Source organism: Adiantum capillus-veneris, chromosome 12 (genome assembly GCF_014529385.1).
Source record: "Adiantum capillus-veneris isolate H3 chromosome 12, ASM1452938v2, whole genome shotgun sequence".
NCBI classification, from domain to species: Eukaryota; Viridiplantae; Streptophyta; class Polypodiopsida; order Polypodiales; family Pteridaceae; genus Adiantum; species Adiantum capillus-veneris.
In genome coordinates, this window is record NC_140942.1 from 70,787,632 (window position 1) to 70,806,488 (window position 18,857).

At 44.9% G+C, this 18,857-nt stretch overlaps 1 protein-coding gene across 6 annotated transcripts in view; it reads right to left on the bottom strand.

Annotated features, from left to right (window-relative positions):
- The window catches only part of LOC147445914 (uncharacterized), a 109,412-nt gene that overhangs the window by 60,044 nt on the left and 30,511 nt on the right, over positions 1–18,857 (bottom strand). For 2 of the 6 annotated variants that reach the window (XR_015189822.1, XM_086525239.1), the window contains exons 2-3: positions 2,440–2,578; positions 2,248–2,360 (exon numbers count right to left, since the gene is read on the bottom strand). Coding sequence is in view for 4 of the 6 variants with exons in the window: in XM_086525239.1 (XP_086381365.1) it covers positions 2,248–2,360; positions 2,440–2,527 (201 nt within the window). In the remaining 2 variants the exon portion in view is untranslated. The other 4 variants (XM_086525243.1, XM_086525242.1, XR_015189823.1 and 1 more) reach the window with 4 other exon arrangements.

The following is an 18,857-nucleotide window of genomic DNA, read 5'->3' on the forward strand; positions in this document are numbered from 1 at the left end:
CAGCAACCTGCAAAGAGCGTGTTCTGGACCTTAGGACCCTTATACCAGTTGAAAGCGCGAAGGAGAGGCTACCGGTAGATGTGCAAGGTAAAGGAGTGCAAGATTGGGCCGAGTAGAGCAAGGCACGCGTACAGCAGAGCAAAAGCACTAGGGATCGAAAGCACACACACACAGAGAGAGAGAGAGAGAGAGAGAGAGAGAGAGAGAGAGAGAGAGAGAGAGCACGCTCGTTTTATTGGCCATCCTACTTTTACTATAAGTGACTTTAAAAAATGTGTCCAAATTCAATGTGAACCTAGACAAACCATAAAAAATATACAAAATGGGTTATTTAGGCCTTCAACACAACATTAATGTCTCAATTTAGAGAGTTATTCGCATGAGGTTACTGAATATATTATAAAAGAGCTTTTCACGTGCTATCTAAAATCATCTTCAACTTAAAAGGTAATAAGTCCAAAACGGATGCAAAAACAAGATTGACGAATATAATTAGTCCTTTATATCAACCATATGGTTCGATAGTTTCGTAGCTTGATGTTATTGAACCTTCAAAACGACACATTTTTGTGTCTATTACTATATCTTTTTTTATACATTTCGAATGTAACGAAATGCTCAATTTATAGTCAAGAGTATCACATAGCTATAACACCAATGTATTGAAGAGTCAAGCCATCATAGAGGAGAAGTCCAAGAGATTATAAAATTTAGTCAAGCGATAAAATTTACCAAACACCCAATTGACTCTCTCTCTCTCTCACGGGCTGTTAGGGATGAGACTTAGATGGCCCATATGAAGTGGTGAGGAGATTCATAATAATAAACTAGCTTCTGAAGATTAACGAAAACAAAACATATGCTTTCAAATTTGACAACTATTAGATTCTAAAGATTTATTAATTTTATACAAAATGTATAGATGAAAAACTTTCTCACGTCAAAAGCTTCTAACATTGCAAGTAATATTCGATGCTTCAAGTGCATAGAAATTCTTAAAAACTTGGTAGATTTTTAAGAAGAAGCGTTGGAAACTTCTTTTCTTAGAAGAAAGAATGGAATCTACAAGGGCACATGTGATATTCCACACTCGTAAGTTTCCTATACTTGTCAACTCAAAGTCGAAATCTGTAAAATAGAAACGTCTCTTCTACTCTGAGCATCTAGCCTCTCACCTATGGATTGATGCAATTATGGGTCAGTTACATGAATGTTAGTACTTATACTAAATATACTAACTATCACAACCATTCTTAAAAACTTGAGACTTTCAAGAAGAAGCGTTGGAGACTTCTTTCTTTAGAGGAAAATATGGAATCTACAAAGACACATGTGATTTCACATTCGCAAGTGTCCTATGCATGTCGACTCAAAGTCGGAATCTGCCAAATGGAGTCGCTTCTTTCCACTTTAGCATCTAGCATCTTACCTATGAATTGATGCAATTCTTGGGCAACTACATGATTGTTAGTACTTATACTATGTATACTAGCTATCACAAACATTGTTCAAACAATGCATGCATGAGATAATTGAGGTGTACAAGCAAATACAAACTCATTGTCCAAATTACTCAAAAATTATGGCTCAAGTTATTAAAACCTTAAATATCAAATCTGTAGGATTCAACCTCAAGTAATATTTGTTCTTGAGATAGGCACTTGCTTCAAATTACTATTTTTGAGATGTAGGAAAGATGAGCGAGTCTACTTCTCTTCTCATTACAGCATCCCTTTCCTCTACTCTCTTCTACCTAAGCTAATTATCTGTTTCAGTATGCTTGTCATTTTTGTTAACTTATACTCATTATCGCATCTAGTTGGACTTCCGCTGACCAATTTAAAAAGCTCACCAACATCATTAGATAAAAACAACTTCTTTGTTACGTGAACATGCACATAAAGTTTAGGCTTACTTGCAACCAACAAAAATAATAAAAATACTCAAAGTCACACAGAGACAACCATTAGAATTCAGAGTTCGTCACTATTTTATTAGTTTTTAAAATTTGTATAGATAAGCAAACTTAAAAACAAATACTCGCAAAACTGATTGAAAATGTGAATGTTCACTTCATTTAAGGTTTTGTTCGTCTTGAATAATACCTCCTCAAAGCTCTCTACATGGAACACAACAATCAATATTTAAAAAACCAATTAGATTCTAAAGCATATTAAATTGTATTAAGAGGAGATACATAACCATCCAACTTTTAAAAGATATGTATGCAAACTTTTTTACACTTACCTGGCCCATTGCAAACGTAGTGGACGCGTTCAAACAAGAGACGTAAAATCTACCATGATATTTATGACCATAATAAGAGTCCCTCAATAGACGTGTCACATGAAACCGACATCCTTGCAAAAAAGAATACATGTATCAATAAAAGAATTTTTTTTAAAATCCAATTAAGAAAAACAATATCAAAAACCATACTTGGAACATACACAAACTCACGTATACAGTCTCTGCGAAAAGCCCTAAGGACTCTCTCATTAGAACTTTTGTTCTCCTTTTTTTCCATTGTACAGCACTCATGATATCTTTTCGCATCGCCTCAAGTATAAGACTTTCTCTGTTCAATGATACAATTAGTTTTCAAGTGTCAGAAAGTGCAACAGAAAGGAAATGAACTAACACAAACACACGCACAAGCACAAGAGCAAACACAACCACAAGAGCACGATCTAGAACCAACACAGATATTAAACTCTGAGCATGCAAAGCACAACCTTAGGGGATACATTAGCAGACAAACATGGAAAGAATTGAAATGATAGTACGTGCGCACTGACGAGAGAGAGAGAGAGAGAGAGAGAGAGAGAGAACACCAAGAGGATGCGATGAGAAAGAGCACACACAAACGCATGCACAACCATGCACATACAAAAGAATACGGTTGCCAGCTACTAAGATGCGGATTGCTTATAAATCACCGTAAGGACTAAGGACCTCACATGTATAGATTGAGGGCCCTTAAGGCCTCGCATGTATGTGGACAAGGGCTTGCATCTGTGTGTTCAGGAGATTCAAACTGTCAAGCAAGTTGTTTGTTGACTACCCAGTTGATCTCTCTCTCTCTCTCTCTCTCTCTCTCTCTCTCTCTCTCTCTCTCAGAAAAGCACTAGTTGTATACTCAGTAAAAAAATCTATTGAGCGTCCTGAAACATACAAGTTGTAGGAAAACGGAATGGAACTAAGGCCGTCGGAGAGGTAGGTTGAAGAGGGCAATGTGAGCTATGAAGAATAAACCTGTGTGGTGGAGAGTACTCCCATCTGAAGTTTCCGTGAAAAACACAAAAGAAAAGCTACGATCTCGCTCAACGCCTGATGAAGGCCTATTGTCGGTCATGAGCACAACCGGAATCTGCACTAGAGTCGTCCCACTAAGAGCATAGAGTGTGTGAGATCGAATCAAATCAATGTCAATATCTCCTGAAGAGTGACCAGAGCCACACTAAGAACATGAAGACAACGAGCCTTCCAGAGGTTTCATAGTGTGATACTAACCACCACATAAAACACCTCATCTCTATGTTGTGGATCACCCTATCTCATAATCATTGGAAGCATACAAAGAAAGCCTTGAGGATAACACGTGCTTCCAAAACTAGGTTTGCATAAATTTACTTGGTTTTGCACAGGCTCTACAAGCTTAGAGATCCACTCCTTCGGACAGTTGTGGATCCAAAATGGCGGAACATGTCTAAATCCCAAGAGGAGCCTACAAAGCACTTGCAGAGGCGGATCCTTGATGAGAATTTTTGGCACGAGGTGCATGCTCTTTCAGTGGCACTTAAACCTGTGTACGTCCTCCTTCAACTTACCGATATGGAGGGATCGACCTTGGGTCTAGTCTTTCATCTGTTTTTGCAAATAAAAGACCATATCTCCAAATGCTCCTTGTTGACTGCTGATCGATAAGAGGTTCCTCCTTATGTACTACTATAATATTATCTATCAATGATTGAGTGTACACTATGGACTCTAATTGCTATGCTCAACTCAATTTTCAGCCGATCGGATATATTGAAGTATGTGTAGAGACGTTGGACTTTCATGAGTCGTCCCATCCATGCGATGGCCGCCATGCTGCATCCTCTCTACAGGTCGCCAAAGCTATGGAGTGATACCTTCCTGAGCACAAAACAATCTGAGTATGTTGGTCTCATGTTTTCAAAGGATGATCAACTTCAGATAAAGTATGGCATATACAGTGTAGGCTTGTGACTGATGCCATATACATTATGCTTGTAGTCATAGACATTATGCTTGTAATCTATGGCTGATGTCATAGACAATATGCTTGTAGTTGAGTTTGTACGGTTGTACCTGTGTTTCATTGTTTTGTTTCAGTTTGTATGGCATTTACAGTGCCGGCTTTTAACTGACGCCAGAGACAGTATGCTTGTAGTTGAACTTGGTTTTATGATTTATCATTGAGGTTTCAGGAATTTGAGTTTTATGTACAATTGTCAACATGTTCATTTTCAGCATTGTAATTTGTAATGTAAAATTGTTTATGAGTCTATCGGTTTTTCACTAAAATATAAGTTTTTTACAAATGGTACGTACCTACTACGTACCTGAAAGGTGGTTCAGTACAGAAGTACGTTCCGTATGTACCTAAAACATGTCGTACACTACGTACCTTTCCACCTTGGTCTACGCTATGAAGGGCCTCTGAGAAGAGATATAGTCAGACCAAGCTGTCTGCACCATAATCATCATATATAAGTAGGGAAGCCAGACTAAGCAGTCTGTGCTGTGAAGATCCTCTGAGAAGAGGAAAGACCAGACCACTCTGTCTGCACCGTCTTGCTTGTATCTCCTGTCTCCAATCCTCCGGTGTCAATCAAAACAGAATCCGCACCAACAACGCCACCAAACCACAGCTCGGTGTGGCTCTCAATGTGAATGAGCTGGAAGTGGCCTACTGCCCAGGTCGGGGGATAAGTTTGTTGTAAGGTAACCAAGGGTGAGTGTAAGCAACTCTGAAGGTAGCAATTCAAATGATCAGGAGTACAAAAGAGCAACTGCACTACCATCCAAGCCAAGCTTCGGGTGACTCCGGATGTAGTCGCATGATAATGCCTGATCTCCCGCATCTTGCGGATAAACTCTCCAAGAGACTACTTTGAAGTCCTACTCCAATCTGTAGATCCAAGCAATGAACCTGTCCTAGAGGAGATCCAAGATCCTCTCCCTCAGTCCATGTAGATGCTCTTGTGTAAGCAAGTGATCTAACTTGTCGAGGTCAAGTGGTAAGTATTTGTCCTTCCAAGATATTGGTGTCTTCTCTAAGAATTTCATGATTCCATATGCCATGAGCATGGCCATATCTCATGTGAACTCCTCTGATGAGTGCATAGGTGTGTCCATAGCAAATCACAAGTCACCACCCCCTCTAGAGTGCGCAACCGCCGAATGATGGCTGGAATGAATGGATCTCCCAAGGATCGTACGCCAGTAGATGATCAAGCCAATGTCGAAGATACTGTGTTCTGCAGTAGTCACTGAGAGACCGCATGGACCACCATCGGATGGTATCATGGAAAGAGGTAACTTCATCCTCTATGAAAACCACAAGCGAAGAGACTCCTATCCACCCAAAAACACAACTGCTAGGTGCTGAAAACGTTGCTATCCAGCAATTTTCAACGTGCTCGTACGCTCCCAACAAGATCCGCAACGGTGCAGAGGGTGTAGGGAGGGTGGTGAATCAATGTAGCAACCCCATGAGGGCTAGAAACTGAGAAAAAACAACAGGTAAGTATGGCTGAAATCTGTAGCAGATTAGGAGGAATCACGACGGCAAGAAACCGGATGCCAAGCCGGGTAAGAGGGCAAGATTTGTAGAGGGCCAAGGGTAATGCTGCCCCCCTCTGCTGAAAACATTGTTGTTTGCCAAAACGCCAAATCTGGCTGAAAACGCAGGTTGTAGAGAGGGGTTTTCCGGCGACAAAAATGCCCAAAAGAGCCAACGCTGGCAGCCAACAGTTGATCGCCAGGTGTGGGAGCAACAACGTAGTTGGATCCTCCACGATAGAAAAACGCTCCAAATTTCATTGCATGCTTGGATTTTTTCAAAAAGCTGACAGATTTGTGTTTTTTTTCCAGATCTACAGTTCTTCAGCAAAAACGCAAGGGGAGGGTCGAGGTCTTCGCGAGGGATGTCCTCCAACTGATGGAACCCCACCCCTCTTGGTGTAAAACGCTAGCTGATTTTGCAGAAACGCTCCCTAATTTGCTTCTTGGGCGGAAAATCTCATGCGGATAATGCGCCCTCAACGATGGCGACTGATACTATGTGAGCGCGTGTGCAGAAGCGTGAGAGGAGAGAGAGACAATAGATACAGCAGACGCTAGTGTAGGGGAAGAGGGGGCGATCAAAACCCTCTTGACTACTAGAGCATAAAACCTGTACAATGAGATGTCAAACTATGTGAAATGGGTACCCCCTTGGCCCCATATATATGAGTTTCCAAAGAGTCCATACCGAGCGGGCGGCCGGACACGGTACAACCTAGACTATGGGTGGCCAACCCGGAGACACTAGCCATACAAGGAAGTGCCCTAGACCTATGTGAAGCAGCAAAGTGGTGTAAATCTAACACGAATGCGGGAGTTGGCATAGATGAACTAACAAGCAAAGCCGATGTAATTCTTGCTGAAACTTGGAACCATGATATACAAAGGATTAACGGGTTGGAGGATTACGATATGCATTCATTGATGTGGTCAAAGAATCTCAAGCAACGAAGAGGGCAAGGAGGGGTAGCATGTATGGTTAAGAGAGGATTAGAAGATTTTCTATCAATTGTGAAAGATGACAAGCACAAACGTTATGTATAGCTGAAAATTATGACACCAAAAAGAGCACCCATTTTTGTAGCCGGTTGCTACATTTCTCATCATGATTCCCCTTTTTATGCTTGCATGGATAGAGATCGACCATATGTGGATTTAGATGAGGACATTGTTTAGTTTAAAGGCAAAGGTGATGTTATTGTCGTTGGAGATGTGAATGCTCGCACAAAAACATTGCAACATGATACTCAACAATTTGATATGCCATACATTTCAAGAGAGTTGGAGGAAGTTCACTTGTATGATCGTACTTCAATGGATGAGAAAGAGTCGCATCATATTCCGACTTCTTTTGATCACAATTAAAATGAATGACCTAAGGGCTCTTTAATAGGGCCTTACTAAAGTGACTTTCCTAGAGATCTTGTCTTTTATTAGTTATTAACAAGTCACTTACTAATAATAATAATAATAAGTGACAGCTGAAAAATGGTCGCAATTTGAGCCTTTTTGTCGACTCTTAACCACTAGATGCCTAGCTTGTTAGGCATGGGACTTGGTAGTCCCGCGCCCCTTACAAGGCTCTACATGATGACATTTTCAGACGCCCACAACCGTGTGATAACAGATGAAAACTGGCTTGTGCAACTAGAGGGTATATATGTAAGGTACAACGGAAATGAATGTTGAACTTTGCTCAAGATGAGTGCTCCGAACTGTGCTTAAGGGTTCCTTTTACTTACGGAAGGGAGAGCCTTCCGTTCCTTTAGTGAGAGAGTGCAAATGATCACAAACAAGTAATAAACACTGTGAATGAAGGTATTGAGACTGAGATATAGAGAGAGAATACGACACCAGAATGTTGTCAAACCGTCTTCCGAAGGCCCCACTCTCTATCGCGAGAGCGGTTTACTATTGATTACACAAATCTCTACAATGCAATGGACTTACTGACGATGTCGACGACGATGAGGACGACGACGAGACGGACTCAAATCTGCAAGTTTTGTATTTGCTGAATTCTGACTCTATGTCGGTGACGACGGCGATGACGACGATGCGACGACGAGGCACTGAAAACGCAGATGTTGAATCTGCGAATAGCAGGTTGAATCTGCAAACGCTGGCTAATCTGACTGTGTGGCGAGAATCTGCTGCGAGAAGGTGAGATCTACGAGATTCGGGACTTGATCTGCGGTGTCTAGATGCTGAAAACTGAAAACGTTGATGCAAAAAAGGTTATGACGCCGAAAATCTGCAAAAACGCTCGGCTGAAATGCTGGTCCAAAAACGCTAGGATTGAATCTGTTCTACTGCAAAAACGCTATGGTATCTGCTGGGTCCTGTTAACGCCAGGCTGATCTGCAAAAGCAAAACGCTGGGGCTGATCTGCAATGCTGAAAACCGCTGGTTGTTGGTGGCTGAAAACGCTAAGTTGCCTGCCGGGGAGTCTTGCTGAGAAGGTGCACTGTTGGACACTTGGTCCCTGCTGCCTCTTCTGCCAAATAATACTAGCGCTAGCTTTTCTTATATACATGCTTGGTCAATTTGCCCTACCCAGTTTCCCAACAAAGTCACTTATTGATAATAAGTGAAAAATGGCTAAAATAGCGAAAATAGGTCTGTGCACTGTAAACAATGCTCCTAATGGATTTTGATAATAATCTGATGATCATGCTGTGTGTAACCAAAGGATATGCATCTACTCTTAAGTGTCTGGACATGCACGGTCTACGAACAGACTCATAAAAGTGCCAGAACACTTCCTAAGCTAGGCTGACTAAACCCTTGTCATGAAGGCTTGTCCACATGCACATAGGGTTAGATGTGCACGTGACATCCCCTCCTTTACAAAGTGAGATACTGGTACCGAACAGTACGGCGTCAAGGGACATCACCTACAACGTCCGGAATCCTGGAGAGGACTCTTTGCCGGCTCACCCTGATGTGTGGGTCGTGCGATACTTGAACTTCATAAAGGTCTGCAACGCTTACTTCTTTGGACCACGCTGAAAGCGACACAAGGTCATTCGTGGCTCCTTCAATGCTTCAACGTCGTCTATAGTCATGCGTCTACCTTCGTCAAAAATCTCCAAGTGGATGAAAATTCCTAAAACCACTTTCAACACAAAAACATGAACATACCCATTTCATGTACAGTGACTGGAAAATTTCTAGTCTTCTTTAAAGACTATGAATGCAATGTAGATAAATATATAGACGGAGTGCCAAACTGTTCATCAAACACACGCAAACAATGGATTCAAAACTTATCTTCTGATCTAAATCTATCAGTTGTGGCAAATCACAATGGAAATGCCGATGCTTGATACTCAATCCTTGTGCTTTTTCAGATACTATGTCGTGCGAAGAAAGAGACATGAAATGTGAATTTCTTGAATGCGAACATTTCATCTTTTGATGAGTAATCCGCATACATCCGTGCTCATTCATCAGTAAATCGTGTTCATCGTACAATATGGCAAGCCTGTGAAAAGGGATCACATAAAGACGGTGACTAAAATACAGGAAACCATCACGAATGAAACACTCGAACAATGCGCGCTGCTTAATTATATGCTGCTTAATCATGAGGTCTCTCTGCGCTTCACCGTCTTCGCGCTCGTGATCTAATTCGGTTTTTCTTTCATTGGCAGAAAAGTGAGCTTGCTCGCCCTCACGCTCTATGACTACCATTCTTTCTTCGTGTTCACAATTCAATTCGACCTGTCTTTCTTCGACCGCGAAGCATGCTTGCTTGCGCTCGCGCTCAAAGACGGTCTTTCTTTCTGCTCTTCTTTCTTTGCGCCACGCTTCTTGTTGTCTCATCATGTCCGTCATCGTCTTGACCAAAGCCTCCATAGGATTTGGTGCAAACCTTGGTGTAGATAGGGACGGGGAAGGGTCAGAGAAACCTCCTCGTGGCGAAAACTCTTCTTCACCACCTTCATGCTCATCACCTCCATGCGAAGTATCCATGCCGTTTCGAGTGATGACGATATACTAAAGTCTTGGGTTCTTAAGTTCTTGAGGAACTTGGGTTCTTGTGGTTCCTGATTCTTGAGGGTCTTGAGTCTTGAGGTTCTTGAGTCTTTGAGGTTCTTCTTTAGCTTGCAATTTGTGTTAGAGAAGGATCTTCTCTTACGCGAGCTCTTCTCTTTTCCGTGGGCACATCCCTTGGCGGTCTTGCGCTCACACCAAGGTTGCTTTTTGCCACCTCATGTCGATTGGCCGGCCGCTAAGTGCACGATCCGCTCTCAATGAGTGAAAGAGAAACAAGGGGAGGCTGGACAAGCCCTTATTTCTTGGGTTTCTTGTTACTCTTCAAAAACACGATTAGAAGTCGACACGCCCAAGTGCCACAAGAAGCAAAAGAAAAAAATATGCGGTTCTTTTCTTGAGTGATACAGAACACTGCCAAAGCTCTGATACCAATGTAAGATGCAACAGAAGTGAATGTTAAACTTTGCTCAAGTTGAGTGCTCCGAACTCTGCTCAAGGGTTCCTTTTATTACGGAAGGGAGAGCCTTCCGTTCCTTTAGTGAGAGAGTGCAAATGATCACAAACAAGTGATAAACACTGTCAATGAAGGTACTAAGACTGAGAGATAGAGAGAGAAGAATACGACACTAGAATGTTGTCAAACCCTACTCCAAAGGCTCCGCTCTCTATGGCAAGTGTGGTCTACTATTGATTGCACAAATCTCTACAATGCAATGGACTTGCCGACGATGTCAACGACGATGAGGACGACGACGAGACGGGCTGAAAGCTGAAAACGCCAAGGGCTGAAATTTGCAAATCTTGTATCTGCTAAATTCTGACTCTATGTCTGTGATGACGGCGATGACGACGATGCGACGACGACGCGCTGAAAATGCAGATGTTGAATCTACGAATAGTGGGCTGAATCTCCAAACACTGGCTGATCTGACCGTGCACGAAGATCTACTGCAAGAACGTGAGATCTGCAAGGTTCGAGACTTGATCTGCGGTGTCTGGACGGTAAAAACTGAAAACAATGATGCAGAAAAGATTATGACGCCGAAAATCTGCAAAAACGCTAGACTGAAATGCTGGTCCAAAAATGCTAGGACTGGATCTGTTCTGTTGCAAAAACGCTATGGTGTCTACTAGGTCCTGCTTACGCCAAGCTAATCTGCAAATGCAAAACGTTAGGGCTGATCTGGAATGCTGAAAAACGCTGGTTCTTGGTGGCTGAAAACGCTAGGTTGCCTGCCCCGGAGTCTTGCTGAGAAGGTGCATTGTTGGACACTTGGTCCCTGGTGCCTCTTCTACCAGATAATGCTAGCGCTAGCTTTTCTTATATACATGCTTGGCCTGTAAGGTGCAACGGAAGTGATTGTTAAAATTTGCTCAAAATGAGTGCTCCGATCTGTGCTCAAGGTTCCTTTTATCCTTATGGAAGGAAGACCCTTCCGTTCTTAATGAGAGAGTGCAATGGACATAAACAAAGTGAATGGACATTGTGCGTGACAGTGTATGAGACTGAGAGATAGAGAGAGAAGAGAATAAGACACCAGAGACGTAAAACCCTCCTCCGAAGGCCCCACTCTCTATGGCGAGAGCGGTCTACTAGTAATTGCACAAATCTCTACAATGCTTAGACTTGCCGATGATGTCGACGACGAGATAGGCTAAAATCTGTAAATGCTAATGGCTGAAATCTGCAAATCTTCTATCTGCTGAATTCTGACTCTATGTCGGTGACGATGTCGATGACGATGGTACAACAACTACGTGCTGAAAACGCAGATACTGAAATCTGCGTTTTTCGGGCTGAAACTGTAAACTTCGCGAGATATGACCGTGCGGCGAGGATCTGTTGCGGGAAGGTGAGATCTGCGAGGTTCGGGAGTTCTTCTGCGAGTGCTAAAGACTGAAAACTGAAAACGCTAGTGTTTCTTGATGTTCCGTCGCGGTGAATCTACAAAACGCCAGGGCTGATCTGCAAACCAAAAACGCTAGGGCTGAAAACCGTTCTGCTGCTGCTGACGGATGTCCTGTAAATGCAAAACGCTAGGCTTCTTGATGTTTCTTGCTGTTGCCGGGGCTGATCTGCTGTGCACAAAACGCCAGGCTACCTGTGGATGAAATCGCTAGGTCCTTGCAGATGCAAAAACGCTAGCTCTGCTGATGTGGGGAGTCTTGCTGAGAAGTTGTCAGTTGAGCAAGGTGCTCCTGATGCCTCTTCTGCCAGAAAGTGCTAGCCTTGGTTTGCTTATATATTATTTTACCAATTTTCCCTACTCAGTTTCCAACAAAAGTCACTTAAAATAATAAGTGAAAAATGTCAAAATAGGGAAAACAAGTTAAATACACTGGGAAATTCCCTTGAAGGATTTTGATGGATTTTGATGGGAATGTTTATGATCATGTTGTGTGCAACCAGAGGATATGCATCTACACTAAGTGCCTGGGCATGCATGGTCTGTGAACAGACTCACAAAAGTGTCAGAACACTTCTAAATCTACACTGAGTGGATTGACTGAACCCTTGTCATGCTGTAGCTTATCCACGGACACATAGGGTTGGATATGTCACGTGACATCCCCTGCTTTTCAAAGTGAGGTACTGGTACCGAACTGTATGGCGTCGAGGGAGATCGCCAATAGCGTCCGAAATCCTGGAAAGGACTCTTCGCCGGCCCACTCTGATGTGTGGGTCGTGCGGTACTTGAACTTCATCAAGGTCTGTAATGCTTGCTTCTTTGGGCTGCACCGAAAGCAACACAAAGTCTTCTGAGGCTCCTTCGATGCTTCAACTTCATCCAGAGTCATGCGTCTTTCTCCTTCAAGAATCTCCATGGCAGAAAATTCTTGAAACCATTTCCAACACAAAACCATGAACATACCTATTCCATGTAAAGTGACTGGAAAAAATCTTGTCTTCCTCAAAGACTGTGCATGCAAAGCAAATGAATCAATAGATGGAGTGCCAAATCGTTCACCACACACACGCAAACAATGAGATCGAATCTTGTCTTGCTAATCTAAAGCAATCAACTGTGGCAATTCACAATGGAAATGCCCATGCTTGGTGCTCATACTTTCATGTGCTCTTTCTATAACTGTGTCGTGCCAAGGAAGACACATGGAATGTGACTTCCTTGAATGCATATTTTTCAGCTTTTCATGAAAAATACGTATATATCCATGCTCATTCATGAGTGAAACGTGCTCAACGTACAATATGTCATGCCTTTGGAAAGGGATCACATAAAGACGCTAACTAAAATACAGGAAACGATCACGAATGAAACACGCGTACAATGCGTGCTGTCAAATCATTCGAACACATAGTACTTCATGTAAGGGTTCTTTGGACCTAGGCTCGAGAGCCAAGATCGGTTCTCCGTGTTTGATCGAATCTGCAACGAGGTTAGCTTCGCTATAAAAAGCATCATCTAAACCATCATCCTTGTGAACAATCACATCATCTTCATGCAAACCAACATGCTTATCATCATGCAAATCCTGTGTGTCATGCTTCGGAGAAGAAGAGACTAAGAGAGTCTCCTTCTCTTGAATCCGTTCAATCTTCGCCTGCACATTAGCAATGAGAGAGGGAGAATGAACAACTTGCTCTCCATGAATGACAATGGGAGAGTCACTTTTGGCATTGAAAGTGAACGTATTTTCCGCCCAATCAATGAGAGGGTTATGCTCACAAAACCATCGAATGCCCAAAATCATATCACATCCTGAAAGAGGAGAGACAAAAAAATTTCTATGGAAAGCAGCTTGTTGAACTGTAAACAACACATCAGGGACTCTTTCGTGATAAGAGAGTCCATACCGAGAGCAAAGCCAGAGACCTCGAGAGGAGATTTCTGACTAACCTCTAGGCGGGCTCTCTCAATAAGAGAGGGACTAATCACATCATGCATATTGCTTGGGTCAAACAATATGACAAAACGCTGCCCCGTCATATGACCATAACATTTAATGAGAGACTCATCAATGGGAGGGTCAGGAGAAACTTGGGGCACACTCGTGTTGTCGTTGATTTCATTGACAGAGGAAGTGGGTTCTGTGGATTCTTTAGATTCATTAGATTCAAGCTTAGGACATGCTCTTTTCATGTGACCCTTAATGTGACAATGAAAACAACGACCTTCCTTAGAATAAGTGCTTTGCTCTTCCGACATGATGTATCCTCCTAAAATTCCTTGTGCTACCTTCTCATCTGGAGTGAGCTTATGTTTAGCAATTGTGTTAGCTTTACCCTTACGTTCATTGGAAGAGTTCTTTTCTGAGAGACTATTGGAAGATTGATTAGAAGAGTTACCGTTCTTACTATTCTTACCGTTCTGAGAAGTCTAAGAGGTACTTGTGGAAGTCTTGTTCTCCTTAGGCTTTCCCTTGTTGTGCTTCATCTCCTGTGCGAGAGCAATTGGTACCGCCTTGTTGAGATCGATTGGATCAAAGACTTCTACATCAAACTTGATATATTCGTCTAACCCAAAAAGGAAAGTCTCTTTGCGCTCATCATCCGATTTGCGTAATTGAGTGCCGAGCTGCAAAACACGGTTAGAAAAAGACATGACTGGCATACCATGTTGCTTGAGATTGCGCCAATCTTCTTTCAATCGTGCTAGGTACTAAGGAGGCATAAACCGCGCCTTAAGCTTATCTTGGAAGTTAGTCCAATTGAAGGAAAGGGGCGTGAATTCGTCGACTTCCTCTAGATGCGCGGCTAGTTGTGCCTCTTGCCATACGTGGCATCACCGGCAAGGTACATCGCTGCCGTCAAAACCTTGCTATTTCCTGTCTTCTTAGTTGTCGCAAAATAAGCATTAAATTGATGCAACCAAGAATGAATAACACTAGCATCCATCTTACCATCATACTTATTGAACTGGATCTTCTCTGTGACTAAGTTGTTGGAGTCCGAATCTCGGCTTGCACCACTTGACGAACCACCAACTTCTTTGCCAATTCGGGTTTCAAAGTGAGGACATGTAGTATCAAGTCGTTCATGCGTTGTTCTCTTTGGGCCCAACGCTCCAACTCCAAAGTAGCCCTTCTTTTTTTGGCCGCTTCCCTTCTTGTGTCGGCCGCTAAGCGCGCTTACACAAGCTTACGCTCAATAGTAGCCTTTCTTTCTTCGGCCGCTTCCCTTCTTGCGTCGGCCGCCAAGCGAGCTTGCTTTCTTCTTGCCGCTTTTTTTTCTTTTCGTTACTCGGCCGCCAAGCGATCGCGATCCTGTTTGTCTTGGCGGTCACGCTCCGCGGCATCCTATCTGTCTTGGCGGTCACGCTCCACGGCATCTTGTTTGTCTGGGCGGTCACGCTCCGCGGCAATGCGAGTCACCTCTTGCCTTGCTAGCATGTCCATCATCGACTTAACGAAAGCTTCCATGGGGTTTGATGCAATTCTTGGCGTAGATGGCGAAGAGGGAGGGTCCGAAAAACCTCCTTGTTGCTGAAATTCTTCTTCACTACTTTCTTGCCCATCACTCTCATGCCCGGTATCCATTCCGCTTTGGGTGATGACCATGCATTGAAGTTGTGGGTTCTTAAGTTCACGAGGAACTTGGGTTCTTGTGGGTCTTGGGTTCTTGAGGGTCTTGAGTTCTTGAGGATCTTGAGGTTCTTCTTTTGCTTGTAATCTGTGTTAGAGAAGGATCTTCTCTTCACCCGAGTTCTGCTCTTTCCTGCGAGCGCACCCCTTGGCGGCCATGCGCTCACACCAAGGTTGCTTTTTCCCACCTCACGTCGATTGGCCGACAGCTAAGTGCACGGTCCGCTCTCAATGAGTGAAAAGAGGCACAAGGGGAGGCTGGACAAGCCCTTCTTTCCTTGGATTCTTGTCACTCTTCAAAAACACGATTAGGAATCGACACGCCCAAGCGAACTTGGGTTCATGCGACCACAACAAGAAAAAAAAAATATGTGGTTCCTGTGGTTCTTTCCTTGAGTGATACAAAACACTGCCAAACCTCTGATACCAATGTAAGGTGCAGGGCAAGTGATTGTTGAACTTCGCTCAAGATGAGTGCTCCGATCTGTGCTCAAGGTTCCTTTTATCCTGATGGAAGGGAGGAGAGCCTTCCGTTCTTAATGAGAGAGTGCAATGGACACAAACAAAGTGAATGGACACTGTGCGTGAAAGTGTATGAGACTGAGAGATACAGAGGGAAGAGAATACGACACCAGAGACGACGTAAAAACCCTCCTCCGAAGGCCCCAATCTCTATGGCGAGAGCGGTCTACTATTGATTGCACAAATCTCTACAATGCTCGGACTTGCCGATGGTGTCGACGATGATGAGGACGACGACAAGACGGGCTCAAATCTGCAAATGCTAATGGCTGAAATCTGCAAATCTTCTATCTGCTGAATTCTGACTCTATGTCGGTGACGATGTCGATGACGACGGTACTACGACGACGCGCTGAAAACGCAGATACTGAAATCTGCGTTTTTCGGGCTGAAACTGTAAACTTCGCGGGATATGACTGTGCAGCGAGGATCTGTTGCAGGAAGGTGAGATCTGCGAGGTTCGGGAGTTCTTCTGCGAGTGCTAAAGACTGAAAACTGAAAACGCTAGTGTTTCTTGATGTTCCATCGCGGTGAATCTACAAAACGCCAGGGCTGATCTGCAAACCAAAAACTCTAGGGCTGAAAACCGTTCTGCTGCTGCTGACGGATGTCCTGTAAATGCAAAACGCTAGGGCTGAAAACTGTTCTGTTGCTGTCGGATGTCCTGCAAATGCAAAACGCTAGGCTTCTTGATGGTTCTTGCTACTGCCGGGGCTGATCTGTTGTGCACAAAACGCCAGGCTGCCTATGGATGAAATCACTAGGTCCTTGCAGATGCCAAAACACCAGCTCTGCTGATGTGGGGGGTCTTGTTGAGAAGTTGCCTGTTGAGCAAGGTGCTCCTGCTGCCTCTTCTGCCAAAAAGTGCTAGCCTTGGTTTGCTTATATATTATCTTACCCAATTTGCCCTACTCAGTTCCAAACAAAAGTCATTTAAAATAATAAGTGAAAAATATCAAAAATAGGAAAAATAGATTAAATACACTGGAAAATTCCCCTGAAGGATTCTGATGGATTTTGATGGGAATGCTTATGATCATGTTATGTGCAACTAGAGGATATGCATCTACACTAAGTGCCTGGGCATGCACGGTCTGTGAATAGACTCACAAAAGTGCCAGAACACTTCTAAATCTAGACTGACTGGACTCTTGTCGTGCTATAGCTTGTCCATGGACGCATAGGGTTGGATGTGTCACCGTTTACGTGACATGGCCAATTTGCCCTACCCAGTTTCGTAACAAAGTCACTTATTAATAATAAGTGAAAAATGGCTAAAATAGAAAAATAGGACTGTGCACTGTAAAAATGCTCCTGATGGATCGATCGATCAAGCTCGCTGCTGCTACCGCGCCCTCCCCTCGCCATCGCTGCCCCCCCCCCCCCCCAAACCTTGTCCTCGCGCGCCATTGCTCCTCCACCCCCCCCCCCCCCCCCCCCCCCCCCCCCGCGCCTTCGTGCGTCATCGCTACCCCCTACCCTTGCCGCCTGCACCTGCTGAGCGCCGCCCCCCCTGTGCGCTGTCCCAGCCCGCTCGCTACCCAGCCCGCCCGCTGCCCTGAGCGCCGTCCCCTGTGCGCTGCCCAGCCCGCCCGCTATCCTCTACCTGCCTAGCACCCTACCCCCTGCCCTTAGCCCGCTTGTCACCCTCCGCCTGTCATCCTGCCCGCCTTCGCCTCTACCTTACCCGCATGCCGCCCCACCTTTTGCCTCAGCCCGCCAGTCCTGCCTCCCAATCCCGCCAGCCACGCCTCGTATCCTCGCATTCCCAACCTCCTTTCGTCATCAACTCGTCATTTTTTCTTCACAGCAGCAATTAGAGATGGAGGCTCCAGCTTCGCCACAGAGAGACTCTTCCGAAGCCCCCGAAGCCCGACCCCGTTGAGCCCACCATTCGACTTGCTCTTTCACCGACAAAACAAGCGAGCCTAGCCGCAAAGGTAGAGCGCTGGCAGGCGACTTCTGTCATCTGCAAGATTCTCGGCACCCGACCAAGCAGAGGAGAGCTACGTGACCTTCTCCAGGCCCGCCTTCTTGCAGAGGTGGGCAAGATCTTGGACGTACAGATCCTCGGACGAGGCTACTATCAGATCGAGTTTGAGACCTCCGAGATGGCATCCAAGGTCATGCGTCCAAGGTCATCGCCATGAGTCCATTGACCATCCGAGCAGCTCGAGCCCACTTTCGACAGTGGAGACATGGTTTTGACCCTGCTTCAGATGTTCTGGTAGAGGATGCAAACATCTCCATCTCCGTCTGCTTTCTTGGTTTGCGGACGGAGTACTTACCGCTTTTGTCCAAGATAGGCTCAACGATTGGGATTGTCTTGGAGACACCTCGCACGGCAGTCTCAGTAGCTGCCAAGGCGGCCGGCATTCCCTCAATTCGCGTTCCGATTAGGGACACTCACACTCTCCCGAAGGTCATTCTTCTGCCTCGGGTGAGTGGGGGTTGGTTATATTCGGGCCTCCTGAACCAGTCTTCATTTGTCGACAGATGGGCCATCTTGCGAAGGCCTGTCCACGGAGGAGGCCTCAACCTACACCACAGACTCAGTCCCAGCCTGTAAGGGCTGGCCAACAGCCACAGGCAGAGACACAACGCACACATGCAGAGCCACCCTCCGAGCCTGGGGCTCCACCGGAGGAGGGATGGCAGCAGGTCCAAGGTCGACGACGACAGGGGCCACAGCGACAGCCTGGCACTCAGAGTGGTCCTCAGGCGCCTGCCCAGCAGCAGTGGATTCCCACGGAGAACCGTTTCAGTCTTCTTGAGCAGGATGAGGTCCTTGCTCCAGCCCCCACCTCAGCTTCACCCTTGAGAGCCTCTCCCCCCCTAGAGTTCCCCCCCTCCTCATCATCCTCCCCCCCGCCTCCTGCTCCCGCCGCCTCTTCCCCCTGCCCCTCTATCTCTACCGCTCTCCCCCCCCCTCTTCTCCACCTCTTCCCCCTGCTCCTACACCCCCCCCTCCCGTT